We start from the raw sequence: 21,594 nt of genomic DNA, 5'->3' as shown, positions 1-21,594 counted from the left end.
AGCTCTTGCCACTAGGAGCTCGTACAATCACCTCATCAACACAAAATGGTAATGAACCCTGTGCCACTGGCATGTTTAATGATCGTGCTTGATTCATACTGGTGTCAGAGTAAACAGCTGCCTTACAAATTGTTGCTGCTGTTAAAACTATATTTTTGGGTTTCTGTAGTCTGCTTACCTAACTTAGTACAGTTTAACCAGCACATCTGTCTTTGCCCCAGCTGTCAGACTTCAAAGTGCTACCTTTCATTACTGAGCATGGGAGCATCTTGTATGCAGTAGAGTACCAGGTGATTCTTTGTGATAATCAACATACTAGGAATGATTGTGTACCCCTTGTAAATCTCTGTGAACCATGGTAGTCTTCAGTGGCTTAATGAATATGTCCCAGAAGATGCAGTTGTACATTTGTGCACTATGTTTATGAATTCTTTGACCCCTTTTCATGTTTTGAACACTGCATAAATGATGCTGCTGTATATACTCAGAATCCTTGAAGCTACTTCAGTCTAGAATAGTTTGAACTGACCCCACAGTTGTTTTAGATATATTTTGTTGCATTGAATACTTTGTGCGCTGGAAAGTGTGATTAACTCCTACTGAACATCATGCTACTAACATCATGCATTATGGTTTGTCATTCCATTTCCAGGCTATCAGCTGGCTTACTTCGGCAGGCCACATATACGACAACTCGTTTGGGTATCTATACAATTCTTTTTGAAAAATTCACCAAACAAGATGGCACACCTCCTAACTTCTTTATGAAAGCATTAATTGGTATGACAGCTGGGGCAGTAGGGGCCTTTGTTGGAACGCCAGCAGAAGTAGCCTTAATCAGGATGACTGCAGATGGCAGGTAAGCCCTGTTAGAACTTCCAAAACATATTTGCATGGAGTACTTAATTACATAATCAAGCAAAAGCTTTTTAAACTAAAAAGTAAAAACTGGGTGTTAAGTATAATATAGCTACAATGTTTTTTTATTGGCTTATATAGTTAATACTAAAGATGCTATTGTGTGTGTGTGTGTGTGAGAGTGTGTGTGTGAGAGTGTGTGTGTGTGTGTGTGTGTGTGTGATTGCGCACGTGCCTTTGTGTGTGTGTGTGTGTGTGTGTGTGTGTATGCATCCATTAAGATTTACATATTATAAAAAGAAAACCATCTTCGGTTTGGTTTTAGAAGTCTTATTTCCTCATGTTTTTATTTTCCTTATAAAATGCACCTTTTCGTATGAATATGTATGTACAAAGTAAGTGTTACATTTAAGAGTTTTCCATTTTAAACTTGTGGTCCCATTTCCTTTCTGGATCCTCGTTACAGATGTGTACAGTGCTTAGTGGTTGTTGATGGTTAACATTTTGAAATGAGTTTCACATTTTGTGTTAGTTGCATTGGTAAACTGCAAACTAGTTTGCATTTTGTTTTCAGGTTACCAGTAGACCAGAGGCGAGGATATAAAAATGTGTTTAATGCTTTAATAAGGATAACCACTGAGGAAGGCGTGACAACACTTTGGAGGGTAAGGTAACTTGCTGATAGCTTGTAGCACTATCACTGTGCCTTTACAAATTGTACAGTAGTGGATTAGTTCATGTATGCTTGATAGAGGACAAGTTTGCTGCTTGATAGCATTACTGTAGCAATGAGAATTGGTTAAAACTGTCACTGATAAATATTTGCTTCCACAGTCACAGCTTAATTACTTATGTACTTTTATCTAGGCTGACTTGGGTGTCGTGATTTAATTTCTGTAATTTTGGTCATATTGTATTGGCTGCTTGAGAAATGGTTGAACAAGTTCACCAGTACATTACTCTTTAGCCTAGTGTTTCTTGTGTGCATTTGAGTATATATATATTTTTTGAAAAGTGTTTTCCTTGTTAATTTAAAATGTTCAGATTGGTTATTTATTTATTTTTTTCATTTGTACACGTTAACACCCAGACATAACTAAGGCCTGTGTGAGGGTCGCTTCAGTAAGTGTTAAGCTTTTTGGTCTTGTTCTGTTTTGTCAAAATTAATGTAACCAGGCTAAATGTTAAATTTCCCACGAGCAATACAGGTAATAGCAGTATTTCAGATACATAACTACAAAAAGAAGAAGAAAAAAATAGAAGGCACCGTATCAGAGAAAGATTTTATTGAATTTGACCCATTGTGTCTTTGTTCAAGATAAAGCACCATGTTTAATTGTATTTCATTGCAAGTAGAGCATTGTTGCCATTTTGATGAATTAGAATGTTTTTGTTATAAATTGCATGCCTTTATGCTACTTTCAGTCAGTGGTGCTGCTGACATAGCTGAAGACCGACACTAGGGACCTGAGACTTCATTTATGCTATATTTGTACGACTAGAAAGGTCGTCTCATTTTGTACAGTGATCATACTGAAAGTGTACCTGACATACATACGTTAATGTAGATAATTATTTAGTATAATTATATCTTCATCTGTTCTTAGTGGTGTACTTAAGATGGCATACTGTAAAGATGTGTTTTGCCTAGCTTTAGTCACTACATGTTTCTGCTTGCAGTTTTACTTATAAGATATTGTTAGTGTGTCTGCGTCTTATTTTCAGTTGCTTAAAACGTTTCTCAATATCTGTAGTTTTCTTTTCTTTTTTTTTTCCTTACTGTAAGTAGGTTCTAGTTGAAAATAGATGAAATAAAAATAAAAGACAGTGATGCATTGGATTTTTAGACAGCATGGTAGCTCAGCAGTTAGGTTCTCAGCTTTACAACTATGTGATGCGTGGTTCAGTCCAGACCTCCAGTCATTGTGTGGCGATTGCATGTCCTCCTCATGTCTGTGACTGTTTCTTCTGGTTATTCTACTTTTTTTGCACTTTCCAAAAGCATGCTGATTGTTTGGCTGCTCTGTACTGTCCACTTAGACACACACACTCTCTCTCTCTCTCTCTCTCATACACACACACACACACACACACATATATATATATATATATATATATATATATATATATATTTACATATAATATTGCAGTTATCCTTGTCTGTGTGGCCCAGGTTGTGTTGAAGTGACACCCTGACCCCCATGTGCAGAAATGGGAAAAAGGGGTTGTGGATGGATGGATGATTAAGTATAGTGACCACAGTATTTCATCTACTGTATTGCTGATTTTTTTTGCTTCACATTTTGTACATCCTTCTGTCCAGGGGAAATACTTTCAGTAATATGTCTGCAGAAAGCCACTAGTTCTGCATTATATATTCAACTAAGCAATCAAAAGAACACAGGATGTAGTCTGACTTCAGAGTTTATTTGCTTTGGTAGTCATTCATCATTTTTATTAAATTAAAACTTGCTGCTACTTATTGACTTTCTTTCCTCTCTTCTGGCATCTATGTATGTAGATATGGATGTGAGTACTTGCATGTTTGTGTGTGGTACATATTTGTATAATATACATGAGTTAGTTAACATTCTATTGGTTAATTGTTTTTAATTTGGATATATAAGGGATAAATGGTATTAATTCTTATGTAGCTGATGAAGTCCGAATTTTGAAGACGAAAACGCATATTTTCTGTATTTTAAAAGCGTTAATGTATATTGGTTTTCTTTGCTAGTAAATCGAGTGGAATATAACCTATTGGGTTTCCTGTTTGGCTCGCTGCACTCTCTTTTTGGATTTATTTGTGACATTGGAGTGCTTTCACTTGGTTTTTATCAGTTTACTTTTGTGTAAGAGCTATCAGGAAGCCTTGACGTTGTGCCTCAGATGAGTTCGCAAGGACAGGAAGAGTTGGGACAATCTAGGAAATTGATTGGCCAACTCACTGAACTCATAGATTTACTCACGCCTCTATGTCACTCCTTACTTCCTGGACGTGGTAATACGTGTATTGCAGCTGGAAATGGAACCGAAGGGTTTACTGGGCACCAACACAAAAGAAAAAGGGAGCTTATGGGCAAAAATGGAGACGCCGGCGACCCTGTAACATTTAATGGTAGTCCGTTCAATCCAGCAGCCACACCGAAGATTTTTGAAATGGAAATGGAGGGCGAGGAGGCGAAAAAGGATTCATTTATGGACTTAGGTGCTAGACCCAAAACGCTTACTTCTACACTAGCACCTACAGGTACTGTTAAAACAAATGTGAAAACTATGAATGAATGGTTACAGAGAGACTTTCATTTTAAAATGGACAACAATGTGTTTTGTGGGCAACCAAATGGTGATTCTTACGTTGTTAAACTGGATAATTTAACTAAAATGATGACTAAATATAGAACGTATAGTATTGAAAATGCTTATTTAAGAGAATGTTTGAGTAGAGAAATTGTACCAAAAGGACTTGGGGTATATAAATACCCGAATAACGTCCAAGTGGGCTCTGATTTTTATGAGAGTTTACTTAAAGTTTTTAACAAATGTGGGCTGGAAGTGTTGAAACTTATTATTAAAGAAAATGATAGAAAGCAAGAAATACTTAAAAAAGAAATAGAGGAACTAGATATATTTATTAAGGAAGACCTGATTTTTGGTATTAAAGAAGAAAGTGATAAGTATTTTAAAATAAGAAAAGATAGATAATAAATGTGATGATTTAATTCAACGTAAGATGGGTAAGTTAAATAGGGATATACAAGAGTATGAAAGTAAAACTAGTTATCCCAAGCCACCCTATACCAAGTGGGACATGTATGGTACTAACACAAGGGGGAAGAGGATTAATAATTATAACAAGACAAACAAATGGAATGATATGGAATATGACACAGAATTTCCACCCTTGAGAGGAGCTGAACAAGTTTATAACCAAAAGGGTATAAATAGAGGAAATTTTCAAATGGGGGGGGGAGAAGAGGGAGAGGGAGATTTTAGAATGTTTTACCCCTTCTCTCAGTGTGACATGTGACAAACAAGAAGAAATTTTTGCGGAAAGTTTTAAAAATACATATCAAGGATTTTCTGTTTATAATTTTAGTAGTATACCACTAACCAAGGAGCATTTTAAATTGCTTAGTAAAGGGTTAAAATTTATACCCTATGTTAAAGGAGACCTCACTAAGACATTGCTTGATATCAAACTATTTGTGAGAAAGATTAATTTGGAGGTTTTTGCCTCAAGAAACAATATTAAGAAGAATAATAGAGTAAATCAAGGACTAGTAAGAAAATCTATGTTTAACCCACCTTTACACCCTCAATTAAAGAATTTTGAAGTAATACTTGAGAACGAAGTTAGAAAATTACAGGATAAAAATAAATATTCTTATAACCTTAATAAGGAAGAAACTGAGGTATTAAATGAGTTAAGATGCAACCACCAGGTTAGAATTATGAAACTCGATATGTGAGGGGGTATTGTGATCATGGAGAATATATATTGTGAAGGAAAGATGAATTTAATATTAAGGGATGAAAAGAAATATGCTTGCGTTTCCAAGAATGAAGTGAATATGGCTTATCAAAAAATAGATATGCTATTGCATGACATGGTATATGAAAAAGTTATAGATGATTCTATCTTTAAGTTTTTATATGTGGGTAAGCCAAAGATACCCATTATCTTTGGCATACCTAAAATTCATAAAAATCCAATAGATCCACCCCTCAGACCAATTGTTTCTGCGGATAGTTCTAAAACTTTACCACTGGCAAAATATGTGGATTTAAGAAACAAGCACATATGGGTAAATAATAGAACTATTCTTAAAGACTCCTGTGATTTACTAAAAGAACTCACACCTGAGATGTATATGGACAACTTATTGTTTGTCACCATTGATATAGTGGATTTGTTTTCAAGTATACCATACGACAAAGGTATGCAATTGTTTGAAGAAACTATATTTCAGGATAAAGAGCTGACTCAAAATGAAAAAATAGTTAGTATAGGCCTTATGGAGATAATACTTAAATACAATTTCCTGATTCTCAATGGTGAATTCTTTCAGCAAACACAAGGTGTGTCTATGGGTGCAGCATGCGCTCCCACGTATGCAAATATTGTGTTATCCAAATGGAAGGAGAAATTTATTTTAAATTCTAAATTTCAGAAATTCTGGATTTTATACCGCAGAATTTTAGATGACATAGTTATTTTCTGGACTGGTGGACAGGAGAAATTTATGGAATTTATGGATTATTTAAATAAAACCACTAGCTTCTTGAGATTTACTTATAACATCACCCATGATTGTTTGCAATATCTAGATGTGGAGATATATAAGATAAATCAAAAATTTGAAACTAAAGTTTTTCGAAAAAGTACTTTGTAATTCCTTCCTACATTATGATAGCGCCCACCCTTTACATTGTAAAAGACATATAGTTAAGTGGCAATTTGTTAGGGGCTCTCGAATGACTAGCTTGGATATAGATTTTGTGAAAGAATGTGATTTATTAGAGAAAATGTTTATAGACAGAGGTTATCCTAAAATGTTTGTTAATAAAATAAGGAATGAGGTGGAAAAAGGTAGAATAGACAGATTTAGGCCTATTAAAGGCATAGGGTATAATAAGAATATCCAAGAGGGAGGAAATAAAGACGAAAATCTGTCTGAGGGGTTTCAAAGAGGTCTAGTGGTCGAATTTAATGCCACTAATTATAAGTTGAGGGATATTTTACAGAGGGAATGGGAAAAATTAGTATCACTTACAGATATTGAGGAAATATCTAAAATAACCCCAAAGGTGATATATAAAAATTCCCATAGTATAAGAAAAATCCTGGACCCATTAATAACTCTATTATTACTATTTTCAAGTATTAATATATTACCAATAGGAAATAGAAGAATAGGGACATACAAATGTGGAAGGTGTAATCAATGCCCCTATATTATAAATGAAGGTGAAATTTACCTTGAGAGTAGAAAGAGATGGATTAGAAGTAAGGGTTTTTATTGTTGTGATACTAAAGGAGTTGTATACCTTGTGATATGTCAAAAATGTCAATCATTTTACGTAGGTAAAACTGAAAGAACATTAAGAAAAAGAATATATGAGCACACCTACGACATTTTAAAAGCAAAAGACACTAATGCACTTTATAAACATTCCAGGGTTTGTGTAGGATATATTTTTTACTTTTTTGTATTGGAACAAATTAGACAGGATCCCAGAGGGGGTCCCTGGGAGGAAATTTTAGAAAGTAAAGAATTATGGTGGCAAGTTACCCTAGATGCGGGGAAAAAAACAGGTCGTAATGATTTTTTAACAATCTTGCCACTATTAAAACTAAGAGCCAGCAGAATTTAATGACAATTATGAATTTCTACAGTAGAGGGAGCTACTCATTATTAGATTTTATATGTAGTTTTAATTCTCAATATTTATATATTTATATCATATTTATTTAACGTTTTTATGTATTTATTTATTTATAAATGTATGGAAACATTTGAATTATATATTTATGTTTTAAATAATATTATTGAGTCTACAAGTTTTTCTGTAGTAATGAAACCTATTTAAATTTTGATTCATGAATATTTATGAGCCCAGAGAGAATGTTGGTTTGCCCATTTAAATGCTTAGTTAACATTCTATTGGTTAATTGCTTTCAATTTGGATATATAAGGGATAAATGGTATTAATTCTTATGTATCTGATGAAGTCCGAATTTTCAGGACGAAAACTCGTATTTTCTGTATTTTAAAAGCGTTAATGTCTGTTGGTTTTCTTTGCTAATAAATCGAGTGGAATATAACCTATTGGGTTTCCTGTTTGGCTCGCTGCACTCTTTTGGATTTACTTTCAGTAATATGTCTGCAGAAAGCCACTAGTTCTGCATTATATATTCAACTAAGCAATCAAAAGCAACACAGGATGTAGTCTGACTTCAGAGTTTATTTGCTTTGGTAGTCATTCATCATTTTTATTAAATTAAAACTTGCTGCTACTTATTGACTTTCTTTCCTCTCTTCTGGCATCTATGTATGTAGATATGGATGTGAGTACTTACATGTTTGTGTGTGATACATATTTGTATAATATAGATGACTATACATGTGTAGTTTTCTTGCACTTTCTCTGTGTATAGGAAAATGATGAAAATGTATGTATTACATAAAAATGCACACACACACACACACACACACACACACACACACACACACACACACACACACACACACACACATATATATATGCATGCAGTCAATCAGTATATCATTGTTCCAAATATTGGAGAAGATTGATTGATGTAAAAGGTAAGCAGAGAGTGGTAGTGGTGATAAAAACAGACAAGCAAGGGAGACCTTATATGATATTAAATGGTCAATAGTAATTAACTAAAGATGTGGATGTTTCAATAAAGTGGGACAGCATTAAATCCAGTATTATGAAGTGTAAGGTAGCAAGTAAAAAGATAAATCATTACTGAAGAAAGAAGTAAAGTGCCTATATAGTAAGTTCAAATTAAATGCAAAAAGGGACTAACAAAATTATGAAGCCCTATTACTAAACTTTTTGGAAGACAGCTAGAAATCATTTTTCAAATGTATCTGTAAAGAGAAAGTTACCATGCACCTAATGATATCACACAGGATGAAGTCGTAAGGAAAGATGGTGTTTTTATGCAGTTATATAGAAACATAAGTAATAATTGTAATTATACAAGCTATGGAAGTAAAAGATCTCTTTTGGAACTAAATGAAATTAGAATTATGAGTCTGCTGTATAAAGCTGGCTGAATTTTTAAAAAGCTTCAGGTTTAGACAGGATTACTGAGAAAGATTTTAGTATGATATTAACAGCAAAATATTTAAAAATTGTAAATGTTTTTATCTTACCATTGTCTGTCAGAATAAAAGCAGACTAAATATGCACTTAATTGTTGTATGATGCACTTGTCCTGTACTGAAACCCAGCAAAATCGGAAGTACATACATTTAGAGCAGTTCAGGTGTAAACCATTCATCTTGAGCAAATCATTTCTTAAATGATAGTGTTCTGGCCCCTTCTGTTACATTTCTGTAGGTGGCAGTATAGTTTTTGTGTAGTGTGTGCTGTGTTACATCTTTAGCTGTTAAATTTGTTTTGTAGTTCTTGGGAATCAATTTGTGTAATCAGCATTTTTTATGACTAAGCAAAGGTATAGCTAGGCATACGCATTGTACTCTACTGTGTACAGTTATTCTATGCGTTACTTAGAGAAACCATGACTTTTTTTTTTAGGCCATATGATGTCTACAACTTTCTAAATTAATACTTCCAATAAGAGTTTATTGATCAAAAATGTCTATTTCATGTTTTAAAGGGAAAGTGATGCTAACATTTAAGTGGGGAGGGAGGTGACAGGTGGTTGGGGGCAGCAGTAAGAGCACACAATTACAAAACTGTATTCTCTGCTTTCACCTCTGTGATAAAGAACAAAGTAAGTGAACTGTTTCTTATTGTTACAGATTTAATTGCTGTAAGGTGATTTGCGTTGTCTTTTGAGCAACCCAGTGTCTTATTTCTTTTAATTCATTTGACATCTTCCTTATTAGACTGGTGTTTTCTTCACTTTGATCATTGTCTTCATCTTGCTCTTGGACTCATTATTTCTGCATGCTTTCTTGTAAAATTATTACAGTGGAGCAGTCAGAACATTACATGTTCTACACTGATAAGCTGTAAAGGTATCCTTGATGAAATATACTTTAATTTTAAAGCTGAAATTTATTATAATGTTGTACAGGTTATTGTTAAAAAAAACACATTTTAAATATAAAAAGCAGTCAGATTGTCTCTTATTTTGACCAGCAAATCTTCTGCCTTGTTCATTTTCAAAGAATGAAATGATTTAATTTTATATATGTATGTTGACAGGTGTAGTGCATTTGTCAATATTGACTAATTTCAGTTTCCAGCCTGGGTGAAATACAAAGCATTTCACACACAAAAATACAGAAATGTAAGTAATAACAGAGTAGTACACCCTAATTACATAGAAAAAAATGTGTATATACATTCTAGTGAATAAGCACTGTGTAATGTACAATCAAGCAGAGAGTACAATAAATATATTAGTTTCTAAAGTGGGTGAGTCTGCAGTAAATCATGAGAGAGAAGAGACTCTGAAAGGAGATAGGTTAGGTGATATGCCATTTGATAAAACAGGAGCATTTGGTTTGCATGAAATGCTTTTTGAGTTGCATTGTGAATTTGGTACAAGTGTTGTTTCCCATAATGATGATGTTACTGATAAAGGTAGAAACTCACTACCACTAGTAACAGAACAGAAGTACTTGGGGATCACCTTGAGCCATACTGTCACACTGGCCAAGCATACTGACAACATTAGCAAAACACTCCAACTAAAATTTTGCTGTAGTCTGTCACCTCCTCATCACTATAGCTCATAATGCCTCTGCTAAAAATGTGCTTATTTATAAAATCAAATGTGGGCTCCCTCTTGTAAACTTTACAGTCGGGCTCAAACACATGTAAAACATAAACTAATATAAATAAAATCTCCAGATTTCTTTTTCATGCAGAACCTCAAACTCATCACTGCCAACTTCTGCAGCAGTGTAACTGGCTATTTACAAATGACAGTGCCACAGATATCTCATCTCCAAGTTGTTAGGGGGACAGCGTCCCATTTTTACCACCTCTGAAACAAACTTACAAATCAAGTACCCTAACTGCACACTTTGAGGAAGCTAAGAAGATAGCATTATCCTCATTAAACTTTGTTTAATGAGCATTCTGTAGGCTAGACCCAGCTGTTTGGAAATGGCTACCTGCAGACGAGAGGCAGCAAGAAACAATTCAGTTATTTAGAAACTAAAACAACTTTTTAAGAACACAAAAAATATTGCTTCCATGACAAAGAATCTTTGCAGTGCATGCTGTATCACATCTTTCTTGTAAAACCTACATTTTCACAAGTGACCACCAGATGAATGGCTACCTTAATTCTACATATTATAAGTAATACTTTTTCTTGTATTTATAATTGTAAATAACTTACAGGTGTATTGTTTCTAATTTGTTATCGTACTGTGTACAACTCTGCGCATTCTTTGGTTTATGTATAACAATTTGTGCCTTGCACCATGCTGTCTGGGTTATGGAAAAATGGTTTGTAGACCAGTTCACTTACTCATTTATCAAGATGAAATAAATTAAAACAATCACCTAGCTCAACCCTTTAAGTTGTTGTTTAAGGCATGTTACTAGTCAGCTTGTATTCCAGAGGATTGCAAGATAGTTGTAATAAAGCCAATTTTTAAGGTAAGAGCTCACAGACCTTTGTCAGTAAGTAGATCTGTCTGCCACAGGTAAAGTAATAGAGTCAGTAATTTTGGGTGTTCTGTGCAAAGAAGCAACTGAACCATTGGCTGCTTTTGTCTGAGCTATTTCCTCAGAGAAGCAGGAATGCCTGGCCATTAAGGAAACTGGAGAAAACCTTGTGGTTAACTTGGGATTGAGAAGGTCTGGGTAAGGCTGTCTGAAGTCGGGAGGGGTGGAAGGATGAGAGGAGATTCTTTGAAGATCTAAGGGCAATGGAGGTTTCTTCAGATGACTCATGAGCAGGATTAACCACGTCTGCTTGGGTCAATGAGGTGCAATGAGGGTTATTTTTGACTTGTGGGTTGAAGTTTTCTGAAGAAACTTTGGTGTTAGTGGAGTCGGAAAAATGCATATAGAAGACTGGGGGATATTGACAGACTAATGTATTTCTTGGTGACTGCCTTTCTGGGGAAATTTAGGATGAAGTAGCTTCTACATTTGATGATGGAGGGAGAGCAGACAAGTTGCAACAAGGCTGCTGGCTTCAGTGACAAAAAGTCTCTTGAGGCACTAGAGGGTTGAGGGGCCACTCACGAGGCACTAGGATAGTTTTGAGCCTGTCCATTAGCCAGCTGACTTTCCCAGGAATGTGCTTTGTGACTAGAAAGTGAACTGAATCGAATGCTTATTGCTTTCCTGCAGAGGGAGTAGGACTTGGTTCCTCCCTGCCTGTTGATGCATCAGACTTGTCAACACGTCCATTTGTATGGCTGTCACTCCTGGAGGCAAGATATCCTGACGTTCCTGCAAACACTAGGAGGGACAGTCTCATTTCCAAAATATTGATGTGAAGGGAGGCCTGTCAGTGCTTCCAATTACTTTGGCTCATTCCCCCTTCAAAGTATCCTCCCACTCCACTCCAGAGAGGAGGCATCCATGGTCACTACTGCTGATGGAGGGTGTTTCCTTTGTATATGAACTAGTGGTGAAATCGGCCACCAGTTTTAATTATCTCTGCAAGTCTGAGTTAAACGTATTGTGGCAGACAGGTGGAATCTGTTAGTTGCGACCATTGTGTGGACATCCACTGATGGATCCTTATTTGAAGTCTTGCATAATTGACAATGGTGATAAAAGTCACTATGAAAGCCATAGTGTTTAGAACCAGCTAGGCTGGGGGAGTAGTTAATGGTAGAACCAGCTAGGCTGGGGGAGTAGTTAATGGTAGAACCAGCTAGGCTGGGGGAGTAGTTAATGGTAGAGAATTTGAACAGAACAGGGGCGGGGGACCACAGTCATTCTGGAGTGAGAGAGACCTGGCATAAGTTGGTGTCTAGAGGGCATCCTATGAAAGGCATTTGTTTTGAAGTCTAATGCTATGACTTCTGATAATTTATAAAGATGCCTAAAGACAGGCATAGCTGTAAAAATAGTCCCTGGTAAGAGTAGGGATTCTTTGCTGGTTGCAGCAAAGAGACAGCTGTATAGATAGGGAAAAACGATGACCCCTCTAAGCCGTAGAAGGTCTGTAAGTTATGCAGTTCACTTAGTGAATATCCAGGAAGTTGTGGTGAGGCTGAAGGGCAGGTATTTGAACTGATAGTGATTGCCTCCTAGCCAAAAGCTCAGAAAATGGTAGTTAATATATTTAAGAAAACACTAGATCATTTCATTCACATCTGTCTGATATGACTTATGGGTCCTCAAGCAACTTGTCTAATTTGACGATCCTGCAATGCTAGAACTGCCTGCTTCTCTTAAGATACTGATGATGAAGACTGGCCTCTTCTAGACTCCATAATCCTTGGACCATTCTCTCCTTGTAATGCTCCTCTCCACCTCAAGGAGGAGGAGGCAGTGTCTGTGGAAGCCATTACTGCCAGCAGATGAACAAATTGCCTGCTGGAATGTATGTAGGGGGGATCTCACCACCACTGTACCTGTTGTTTGCAAAGGTTAGTTATAATGATTGGAACTGAGAGTGATTGGCAAAGCTGAGAGCATTGCGCCTTTACGAGTCACTGCAGAATTCTCATATGAAAGCACACAAACTGTACCATTAGGATATAGGAGGCCATTAGACCTTGGACTTTGAGGACTAATGTAGCTGTAGGAGAAGAAGACAAGAGAATACTCTGGATGGTTAATTTCACTGTCTAAATTCTGGGTTATGGAATAAACACTATCGATGTGGTTGTGTCCAGGTGACATTCAACAAACTGAGTAATTTTAGTTGGATGAAGGAATGACTTTTTATAGTTTATTGAAATCACTAGGATGTGCAGAGATGGAGCAGATGATCCTTGGCTTTGATCAGTGACTCCATTGTTGGAGCAGCTAAGATCCAGTTATTCAGATAAGAGAATACTCTGATTCACTGAAGGCATAGGTGAGCTGCTGTGACTGTCATGCACTTGAATACTCTGGGGACTGTGGTAAGATTGAAGGACAGGGCTGTAAATTGAAAGTGACTGGCTCCAAGATACTTTGGCAGTTTTGATATGGATGTGGGCATCTTTAAGATCTACAGGGCACATTAAATTGTTTTCCCAGAGACAAGGTAAAATCAATTACACTGTGATCATCCTGAATTGAGTCTTTCTGATGTAGTTGCTCAGTTGACTGGGGTCCAAAATAAGCCCAAGGTCCTTGTTTTCCTTTGCAACCAAAAATAACCTGGACTAAAATCCTGACCCTGTCTTGTCTGATAAGGATATCTTGGATTGCTTCTTTTTGCTTTTAAAAAAAAAAAGTCAGTTTCTCATTTTTGCCACTTTTAACTGATAAGATGATAGAAGTGGCCTTTTGAATTTGGAGGGGGGGGCTTGGAAAACAGTATTGCATAGTATGTAGATATTTTTCCTCTTACCAGTTTGTCCTAAGTGAAGATCATCCACACAGGAAAGTAGAAGGATAAAGGACCACCAGCTGCCTCTAGGAGGAAGTCCTTCAGAGACTGTGAGGTTGCCTTCAGAAACGGGCCCATAGTATACTTGGTTTTTGCGGGCCTCCTTGACCTCTGGGCCGGCATCCAGTGAAAAAGTTGCCTCTTGTCTTGTCCACTACTGTCAAAAGTTTATGTGAACAGTTGACAGCTGCATTTTCTACATCAGAGTGACTGTGCCCTTTTATTTCCTGCTGTAAGATCTCCAAATCTCACTGATGGCAGAAAGCTCCTTTCCATCCTGTTCATAATTATATTTTGTTTTCTTTCATGGAAGGACCAAACAATAAAGGACTGTCAAAGGGGGCATTTATAAAAAACTTCTTAAAGTCGTCCCCAGAAATGTAAGAATCACAGTCAAGCCTGATGATTCAGCTGCTCTAATAGCTTCTTTGAGTATGAGTTGCATGAAGAGACTAAAAATGTTAATTGTATTTCTCAGGGGAGTTTGCAACTTCTTCCCTGAGTCCGATGTTGGGGTCCTTCTCAAAGTGGTGAGTGCTATTGCCCTTGTTCCTGTAAAAATTGTATATGTGGGTAGCATAGTACAGGGCCCTTGGGCAATTGTGCTCAAAGCATATGCTCAACTTCTTAATTTGTAACTGTACACTCCTTGTTGGGCAGATGGAATGTGACTGTATCATCAGTTAGTTCCTTTTTAGTCACTGCTACCACAACGATGGAATCAGCCAACCAACTTTTGCCATTGCTGTCTGTCCATGGTGGGCCTAAGAAATTTGTCTTGTTTCTGGGGCACCATTTCACATGTGTCTGGCTCCTTCCACATGTATTAATTTATCTGCTGAGAGGACTGCCCAAGAAGTAGATGGTGTCAAGCAGTAGACCCCCAAAGAAGTTTCTTGCCTGAGGGGTGTCTGTGGGTTTAGGTCCCTCTGCCACTTGACTTCTGGGATCTTGCTGAAAGTGGCATGTATGGGAGGGAATGGGTTGAACCCTCTCTAATCTGATTTAAGGTCAAATGTGACTGATTCTGATGGGGAGTCAGCGTGAATCTTTTTACACTTCCCCTGTCTCAAAATGTCATGGGGTGCCCCAACTCCTCTGAGAAATTGGGGGTGTCCTGACTCCTCAGAGGACTCGTTCTACTGTTGAGCAATTGTTTTGAGGCCAGACACTCTGCTATGATACTTGTATGCATGTTGAGACTCTGGTGTGAAAGTGTGAGAGTCCTAGGGCAGAACAGATCCTATTGAGGTCTGCATTGTCTACACTCAGTGGTGACTGTATTATCCTTCCCATAGCGTGTGACTGGATCCTTTCCTTCTGTAGGTGGAACTGGTGGCTCTGAAAAGGAAGCCCCCAAAGTGGACAAGGGGGATGCCCTCAAGGAGGGGAGTAGAAGCAGTTAAAGGCTGATGTATACAATACAAATAGGGGGTCCATGTGAGGCGGCTTAGATTGAAGGTGCTGAAGAACAGCTGTCGAGTCAGCAGTTTTGAGACTACTTGGATTCTGAGAATCTTGTGGTAGAGTATGTTGCATCAGGCACATCAAATGTCAAACAGGGTACTGTGGTCAGCACTGTAGGAACAGGCCTGTAGTTGGAGATTGGCTACAAAACCACTGGTGCCAAAACTTATTCCAGGGAAGGGAGCTTGCAGGGGGAACTCAGGGCTAGCCTTGCCCATCCAGTGAACCAGGAGTGATGGGAGGACTCCATTTTGATCAACATCTTCAAGAAAGCCCTCATCATGGGATCTAGATCTTCTCCGGATGTACTCTTGGAGGACATGAACGACTGAAATGATGAAGTGGAAAGAGGTAAAGAAGGGATACTGCAACATATTCCTCTCAGAGGAAGAGCCTTTCAGGGGACTTATTTGAGATGATTATAATTCAATTAAACTGGAGCTGATGGCGGAGAATATATCAGAGCTGATAATGAAGTCATTTTTGACCTGGGGACCTCCTGAGCTGAAAACAGCTCTGAATCTACAGGTCACCTTTTTCAAGGCTGAGTCCTTCAGTAAAAGTTTATCTGAAGATGTTTTTGTCAGTTTCTGCATCAAGGGTAATAAACCCTTTAATTATAAGCTTGGCCCTACAGTTAGATAATGGTCTGGGCACACTGGCCTTGATGTTCTTTGTGTTTCATTTTTGCAGCCATTACATGGATCAAGGGTAATAAACCCTTTAATTATAAGCTTGATCCTACAATTAGATAATGGTCTGGGCCCATTGGCCTTGATGTTCTTTGTGTTTCATTGTTGCAGTCATTACATTTGGGTTATCTGCTTGCAGGTAGCCCTCAGTCGGCCTGATTATCAAAGTCTTGGGTTCTGCGTCGGTTGCTGTCTCTTCTTCCATAACGTCAGGTAGTCAGGGGGGTATAAAGCATGCAGCCAACGCCATTACATCAATCTTTCTTGCCGTGCGGTGCCCGAAGCAGAAGCAGTTCACAAGTACCTGTCGGCCGACTCCTGAAATTTTCATTTTCGAGTTTCAGATCCGAAGTCTTCAACAGTGCTAAGTACCCTGTTGGGGTTCCTTTTTCTTACTCTAAACCGATGTCAGTAAAAGTTAACAATTGTATTACTTGTGGAAAGCAAATACCTCATAAAGATTTTCATTCGTACTGCATTCCTTGCTTAGGCCCAGATCACGACGTCCCTCGCTGTAAGTTTTGTGCCTTATTCAATCCTCGAACTATTAGTCTTTTGTTCATTTTCGCATCTATCTATTTTGGTACTCAGTTCTATTATCCAGAAATGGCTTCGGTAAGCCGCCCAACTACCGACTTTCTGAAAAAACGCAAAGATAAAGACAGAGACAGACTGCATAGGTCCAAAGCTGCCGCTGATGCTTCCGTTAAGCAAATCGCCAGTTCACTGGTACTCAGTGAGGCGCTTTTTCAGCCCCTGATACCCGCTACTTCAGATTCGCAGGCCTCTACTGAGACCCATTCGGAGTCCAGTATGCCGTGAGAAGCTTCTTCGACTATAGAACCTGTGGATATCTCTACCTTGGATGGGTCTGGAGCCGCTGTGCAGGCACCGGCTTCTGAGGGTGTATTTAGACCTACTGACTTGCATATTAAACCAACGCCATCTTCTTCTTCAAGGCCTAAAACTCGATCCACGCTTAGAAAGCCGATGCCCAGACCGCATGGTCAGGCCCCTATGCATAAAAAAAACAAATGATAAGAATGGCTGAAGACCTTATTACTCTAATCAGGGGAAGCCACCCTTCATTCTCGGAGAGGCCTAGAACTGATTTTCTTTCTGATTCTTCTGATCAGGATTCTGAAATTTCTGTTTCTTCTAATGACCAGGATTTGCCCTTATCTACCTATGAGGATTCTGATGCAGAGGACTCCATTCCCTCTGCTTCCCCTCCAGAAGATTCCTCTTTTGGTGAAACTTTGCATACTCTTATGGAGCATTTTCGCTGGAAAAGCCAGGATTACTCTGACTCCAAAAAGAGGCTTAGGGAATTTTTACTCCTACCTCAACACAGGCCTTTAGCTATCCCTCCTGTACTGAGCATTGCAGATGATTCTTGGAATCTAACCTGGCCCCAGACACTTTAACTTTGGCTCCCAGGAAACCTGACAGGTATTAGAGTACTTGACTCTCACAAGTTCCTCTTTAAGAATCCTACAGCGGATCCAGAGACCATTTCACAGGGACCCAAAGTCATTAAGGCTACTACTACCAAAAACCCTACCCCCTCTGATAGAGATTCCAGGACCCTGGACAGATTGGGTAAGAAGGTATACACTTCTGCTACTTTGGCCATTAGGGCCTTAAACTGCCAGTTTCATATGTTAAAGTATCAGCAGCATATTATTGGATTACTTAAACAGAAAATGATGTTGATTCCTGACTGTGTTGAAAATAAAGAATTACAGGATTTAATGCATTCTGCTGAACAAGTTGGTAAACCTACTTTGCAGTGTGGTTTTGATTTATTAGAGGCATCTTGCAGGGCTGCTGTCACTGGGTCTGTAGAAGGCATGCTTGGCTTAAGGAACAAACTTTGCCAGATCATGTTAAAGCTAAATTACTGGATGCTCCCTTAAATCAAGACTGCCTGTTTGGCAACAAAGCAGAAGATGTACTTAAAAGGATGGAGGAAAAAGGTAAATCTATGCAAACTGTTAAAGATTTCCTGCAAGTACAGCCTCCCAGATTTAGTAGGCACTGGCCTTCTAAGAATTGGTCCTTTCCTGTCTCTTCGAGGCCTTCTCAGTCCAAACCAGGACCAGCAGACCACCCAGGCTTCAGTCTCAAGGTACTCACAGGCCTAAGCAGGGGGGGGGGGGCTCCCACTTCCAAAGCTGGAAGTAGTAAGACACCCCCCTATGGTAAACTGTCACAATGACTTAACCTTCATCCTTCCAAGCCGTGCTCAACTGACTATTCCTTTAGGGGGAAAGATCACCCTGCATGCAAAAAACTGGGAATTCATTACCCAAGACAAATGGGTTTAAATATAGTTTCCCTAGGGTACAGATTCCACTTCCACTACTTACCAACCCCAAACGGTTGTCCAGACCTACCCCCTAATCAGTGGGCAGAGCCTCAATAGCAGGTTCTTTCTCTTCGAAGTATCAGGGCTATTCAGCCAGCTGTCCCAGAAGAGGAATGGGGGCAAGGTTTTTACTCAAGACTTTTCCTGGTACCCAGAAAAGACAGTTCATGGCGTCCTATCCTGGACCTGTCTACCCAAAACACCTTTTTGGTAATCCCAAAATTTAAAATGCTAACTCTTCATCAGCTGATTCCAATGCTAGGTAAAAATGCCTGGTTGGCCACATTGGATTTAAAGGAAGCTTACATGCACATCCCAGTAAGGGAATCGTGCAGAAAATACCTACGCTTCAAAGCAGGCTACATGCACTATCTGTTCTCTGCACTGCCCTTTGGCTTATCTACTGCGCCCAGGGTATTCAAAAAGTGCCAAGCTCCAGTCATTGCATTCTGCAGGCAAAGACATATTCAAATATACCCATACATGGATGATTGTCTAATTCAGGCAGAAAGCCAGGACATACTATTAAATCATCTGTCATTTGTAAAGAAACTACTAACTTCACTGAGGTACACCATAAACGAAAAGAAATCACACCTAGTACCCTGCCAAAAAATTGTATTCCTGGGAGCAAGCTTGAATACAACTTCCCAGATGGCCTACCTCACGCCAGAGAAACAAGTTTATTTGACAGCCTACTTCAAACTACTGGCCAAAAAGACCCAGCTATCTGCAAGGAAAATACTGCAAGCCTTGGGGTTCATGGCCTCTTGCATTCTACTAATTCCATATGCAAGACTGCATATGAGGAAACTGCAATGGTATCTAAAAAGCCTATGGTGTCAACATTCTCAGGACCTAGAATCAAGGATTCCTATCATTCCTTGTATAAAGCCAGAGTTCCTTTGGTGGGCAGAGGCCTGCCACCACAACGAAGGACTGCTATTCACTCTACCCATGCCGCCCAAACCCTAACAACAGACGCATCAGACTATGCATGGGGGGCTCACTTGGCAGGGCAGTGCATTCAGGGCAAATGGAACCAGAGTCAAATGCACTTGCATATCAATCAAAAAGAAATGTTAGCTGTGCAGAATTCTCTGACAGCCTTCAAGGACCACATTCTTCCAGGACAATTATTGGTAAAGACGGACAGCACCACTGTTATGTGGTACATAAACAAGCAGGGGGGGGGGGAATCCCACTCATACCCTCTCTGCAGACTAGCCATAGCTTTGTGGAACACAGCCTTGAGCTACCAAGTGCACCTACAAGCTCAATTCCTGCCAGGCAAGCTAAATACACTGGCAGGCGATCTAAGCAGAAATCTCATGGACCCACACAAGTGGAAACTGGAACCAAAGATGTTCATCGTGTTACCCTGCTGCAGTCATTACACTTGGGTTATCCTGCCCGCAGTCGGCCTTAAGTCCAAAGTCTTGGTCCGGCGTCGGTTGCTGTCGCTTCTTCCCTGACGTCAGTGTGCCAGGGGTATATAAGAGGAATCCGACGCCATTTTCTTCGGTCGTTTTTGCTGCGTGGTGCCCGAAGCAGAAGCAGTTAGCAATTGCCGGTCGGCCGACACCTGAGATTTTCGATTCGAATTTCAGTCCGAAGTCTTCAATAAAGCTAAGTACCCCGTTGGGGAACCTTTTCTTGCCTCAGTCCGATGTCAGAAAAAGTTAACAATTGCATTTCTTGTGGGAAGCAAATACCTCATAAGTACTTCCATTCCTATTGTATTCTTTGCCTAGGCCCAGACCACGACGTCACAGGTTGTCGGTTTTGTGCTAGGTTTAATAAACGAACTATCAAACGCCGTTTTGACTTCGCACAATATTACTTTGGCAGGAAATTTAATTATATCATGTTGTCGGAACAGCCAACGACCGGCATGCATAAAAAACGCAAGGATAAGGACAGGCAGCCTAGGAACAAGCCAGACTCCGAGGCCTCTGCTGGGCCTGTCGCCGGTTTTCAGTGAGGTGCCTACGCAGCCCCTGAGGACCGCAGAACTGGAACCCCAGACAGCTGCGGATTCTTAAGTGGAGTCTACTAGGCCGATGCAGCCATCTTCATTAGGCCCTTCCGACACAGGAGCAGAAGTAGACCCCGGTGCAGTGGAAACACCTTCGGTTGCAGAAGGTGTTTTCAGACCGATGACACTCACCATTAAATCTTACTCTAAACTTAAAACTCCTTTAAAACCTAAGAAGACTGTACATCAGTCTACAGTTCAAGGCCCCATGCCTAAGAAACAGATGCTTAAGATGGCTGAAAATTTGATTACCCTAATCAGGGGTTCCCATCCCCCTACTGATAAAAGACCAAGACGAGGAGGATTCTGTTTCCTCTGACCAGGTTTCTATTTCCTCAGATTCTTCTGAGGAACAGGATTACACTTTTCCACCTTATAAAGACTCTGATGCTGAAGTCTCTATTCCCTCAGCATCTCCCCCTGAAGGCTACTCCTTTGGGGAAACTTTACATACCATGAGGGAGCATTTCCACTGGGAAGGCCAGGACTACTCTGATTCTAAGAAAAGGCTCTGAGAGTTCCTTTTATTACCCCAGCACAGACCTATTGCTATCCCTCCAGTTTTAGATATTGTGGATGATGTCTACTTGGAGTCTAGTCTAAATCCAAACACTGTACCCCCTACTCCAGCCAAACCAGGCAGATACTACAGAGTACCTGACTCACACAAATTCCTTTATAAAAGCCCTGTGGCTGACCCAGAAACAATTTCCCAGGGTCCTAAGGGAGAAAAAGCTTCTATGGCTAAAAATCCTGTGTCCTCTGAAAGGGATTCCAGAGTCTTAGATAGATGGGGAAAGAAAATATACACCTCAGCAACTCTGGCTATGAGAGCATTAAATTGTCAGTTTCACATGCTGAAATATCAGCAATTCCTAATGTCTCAATTAAAACAAAAAATGAGCAGATATACTGA

The 21,594-nt window shown here is 39.1% G+C and overlaps 1 protein-coding gene across 1 annotated transcript in view; it reads left to right on the top strand.

The window, feature by feature from the left end:
- Positions 1 to 21,594, top strand: part of SLC25A11 (solute carrier family 25 member 11) — a 280,651-nt gene that overhangs the window by 105,504 nt on the left and 153,553 nt on the right. Inside the window, exons 3-4 of the mRNA XM_044077086.1 lie at positions 653 to 859; positions 1,433 to 1,523. Of these exons, the coding sequence (XP_043933021.1) occupies positions 653 to 859; positions 1,433 to 1,523 (298 nt within the window). The remainder of the gene's footprint in view (positions 1 to 652; positions 860 to 1,432; positions 1,524 to 21,594) is intronic.

Source organism: Protopterus annectens, chromosome 7.part0, assembly GCF_019279795.1.
Source record: "Protopterus annectens isolate FY-2018-M chromosome 7.part0, PAN1.0, whole genome shotgun sequence".
In the NCBI taxonomy this organism is placed as follows: domain Eukaryota; kingdom Metazoa; phylum Chordata; order Ceratodontiformes; family Protopteridae; genus Protopterus; species Protopterus annectens.
This window is presented reverse-complemented; position numbering and strand designations above follow the sequence as displayed.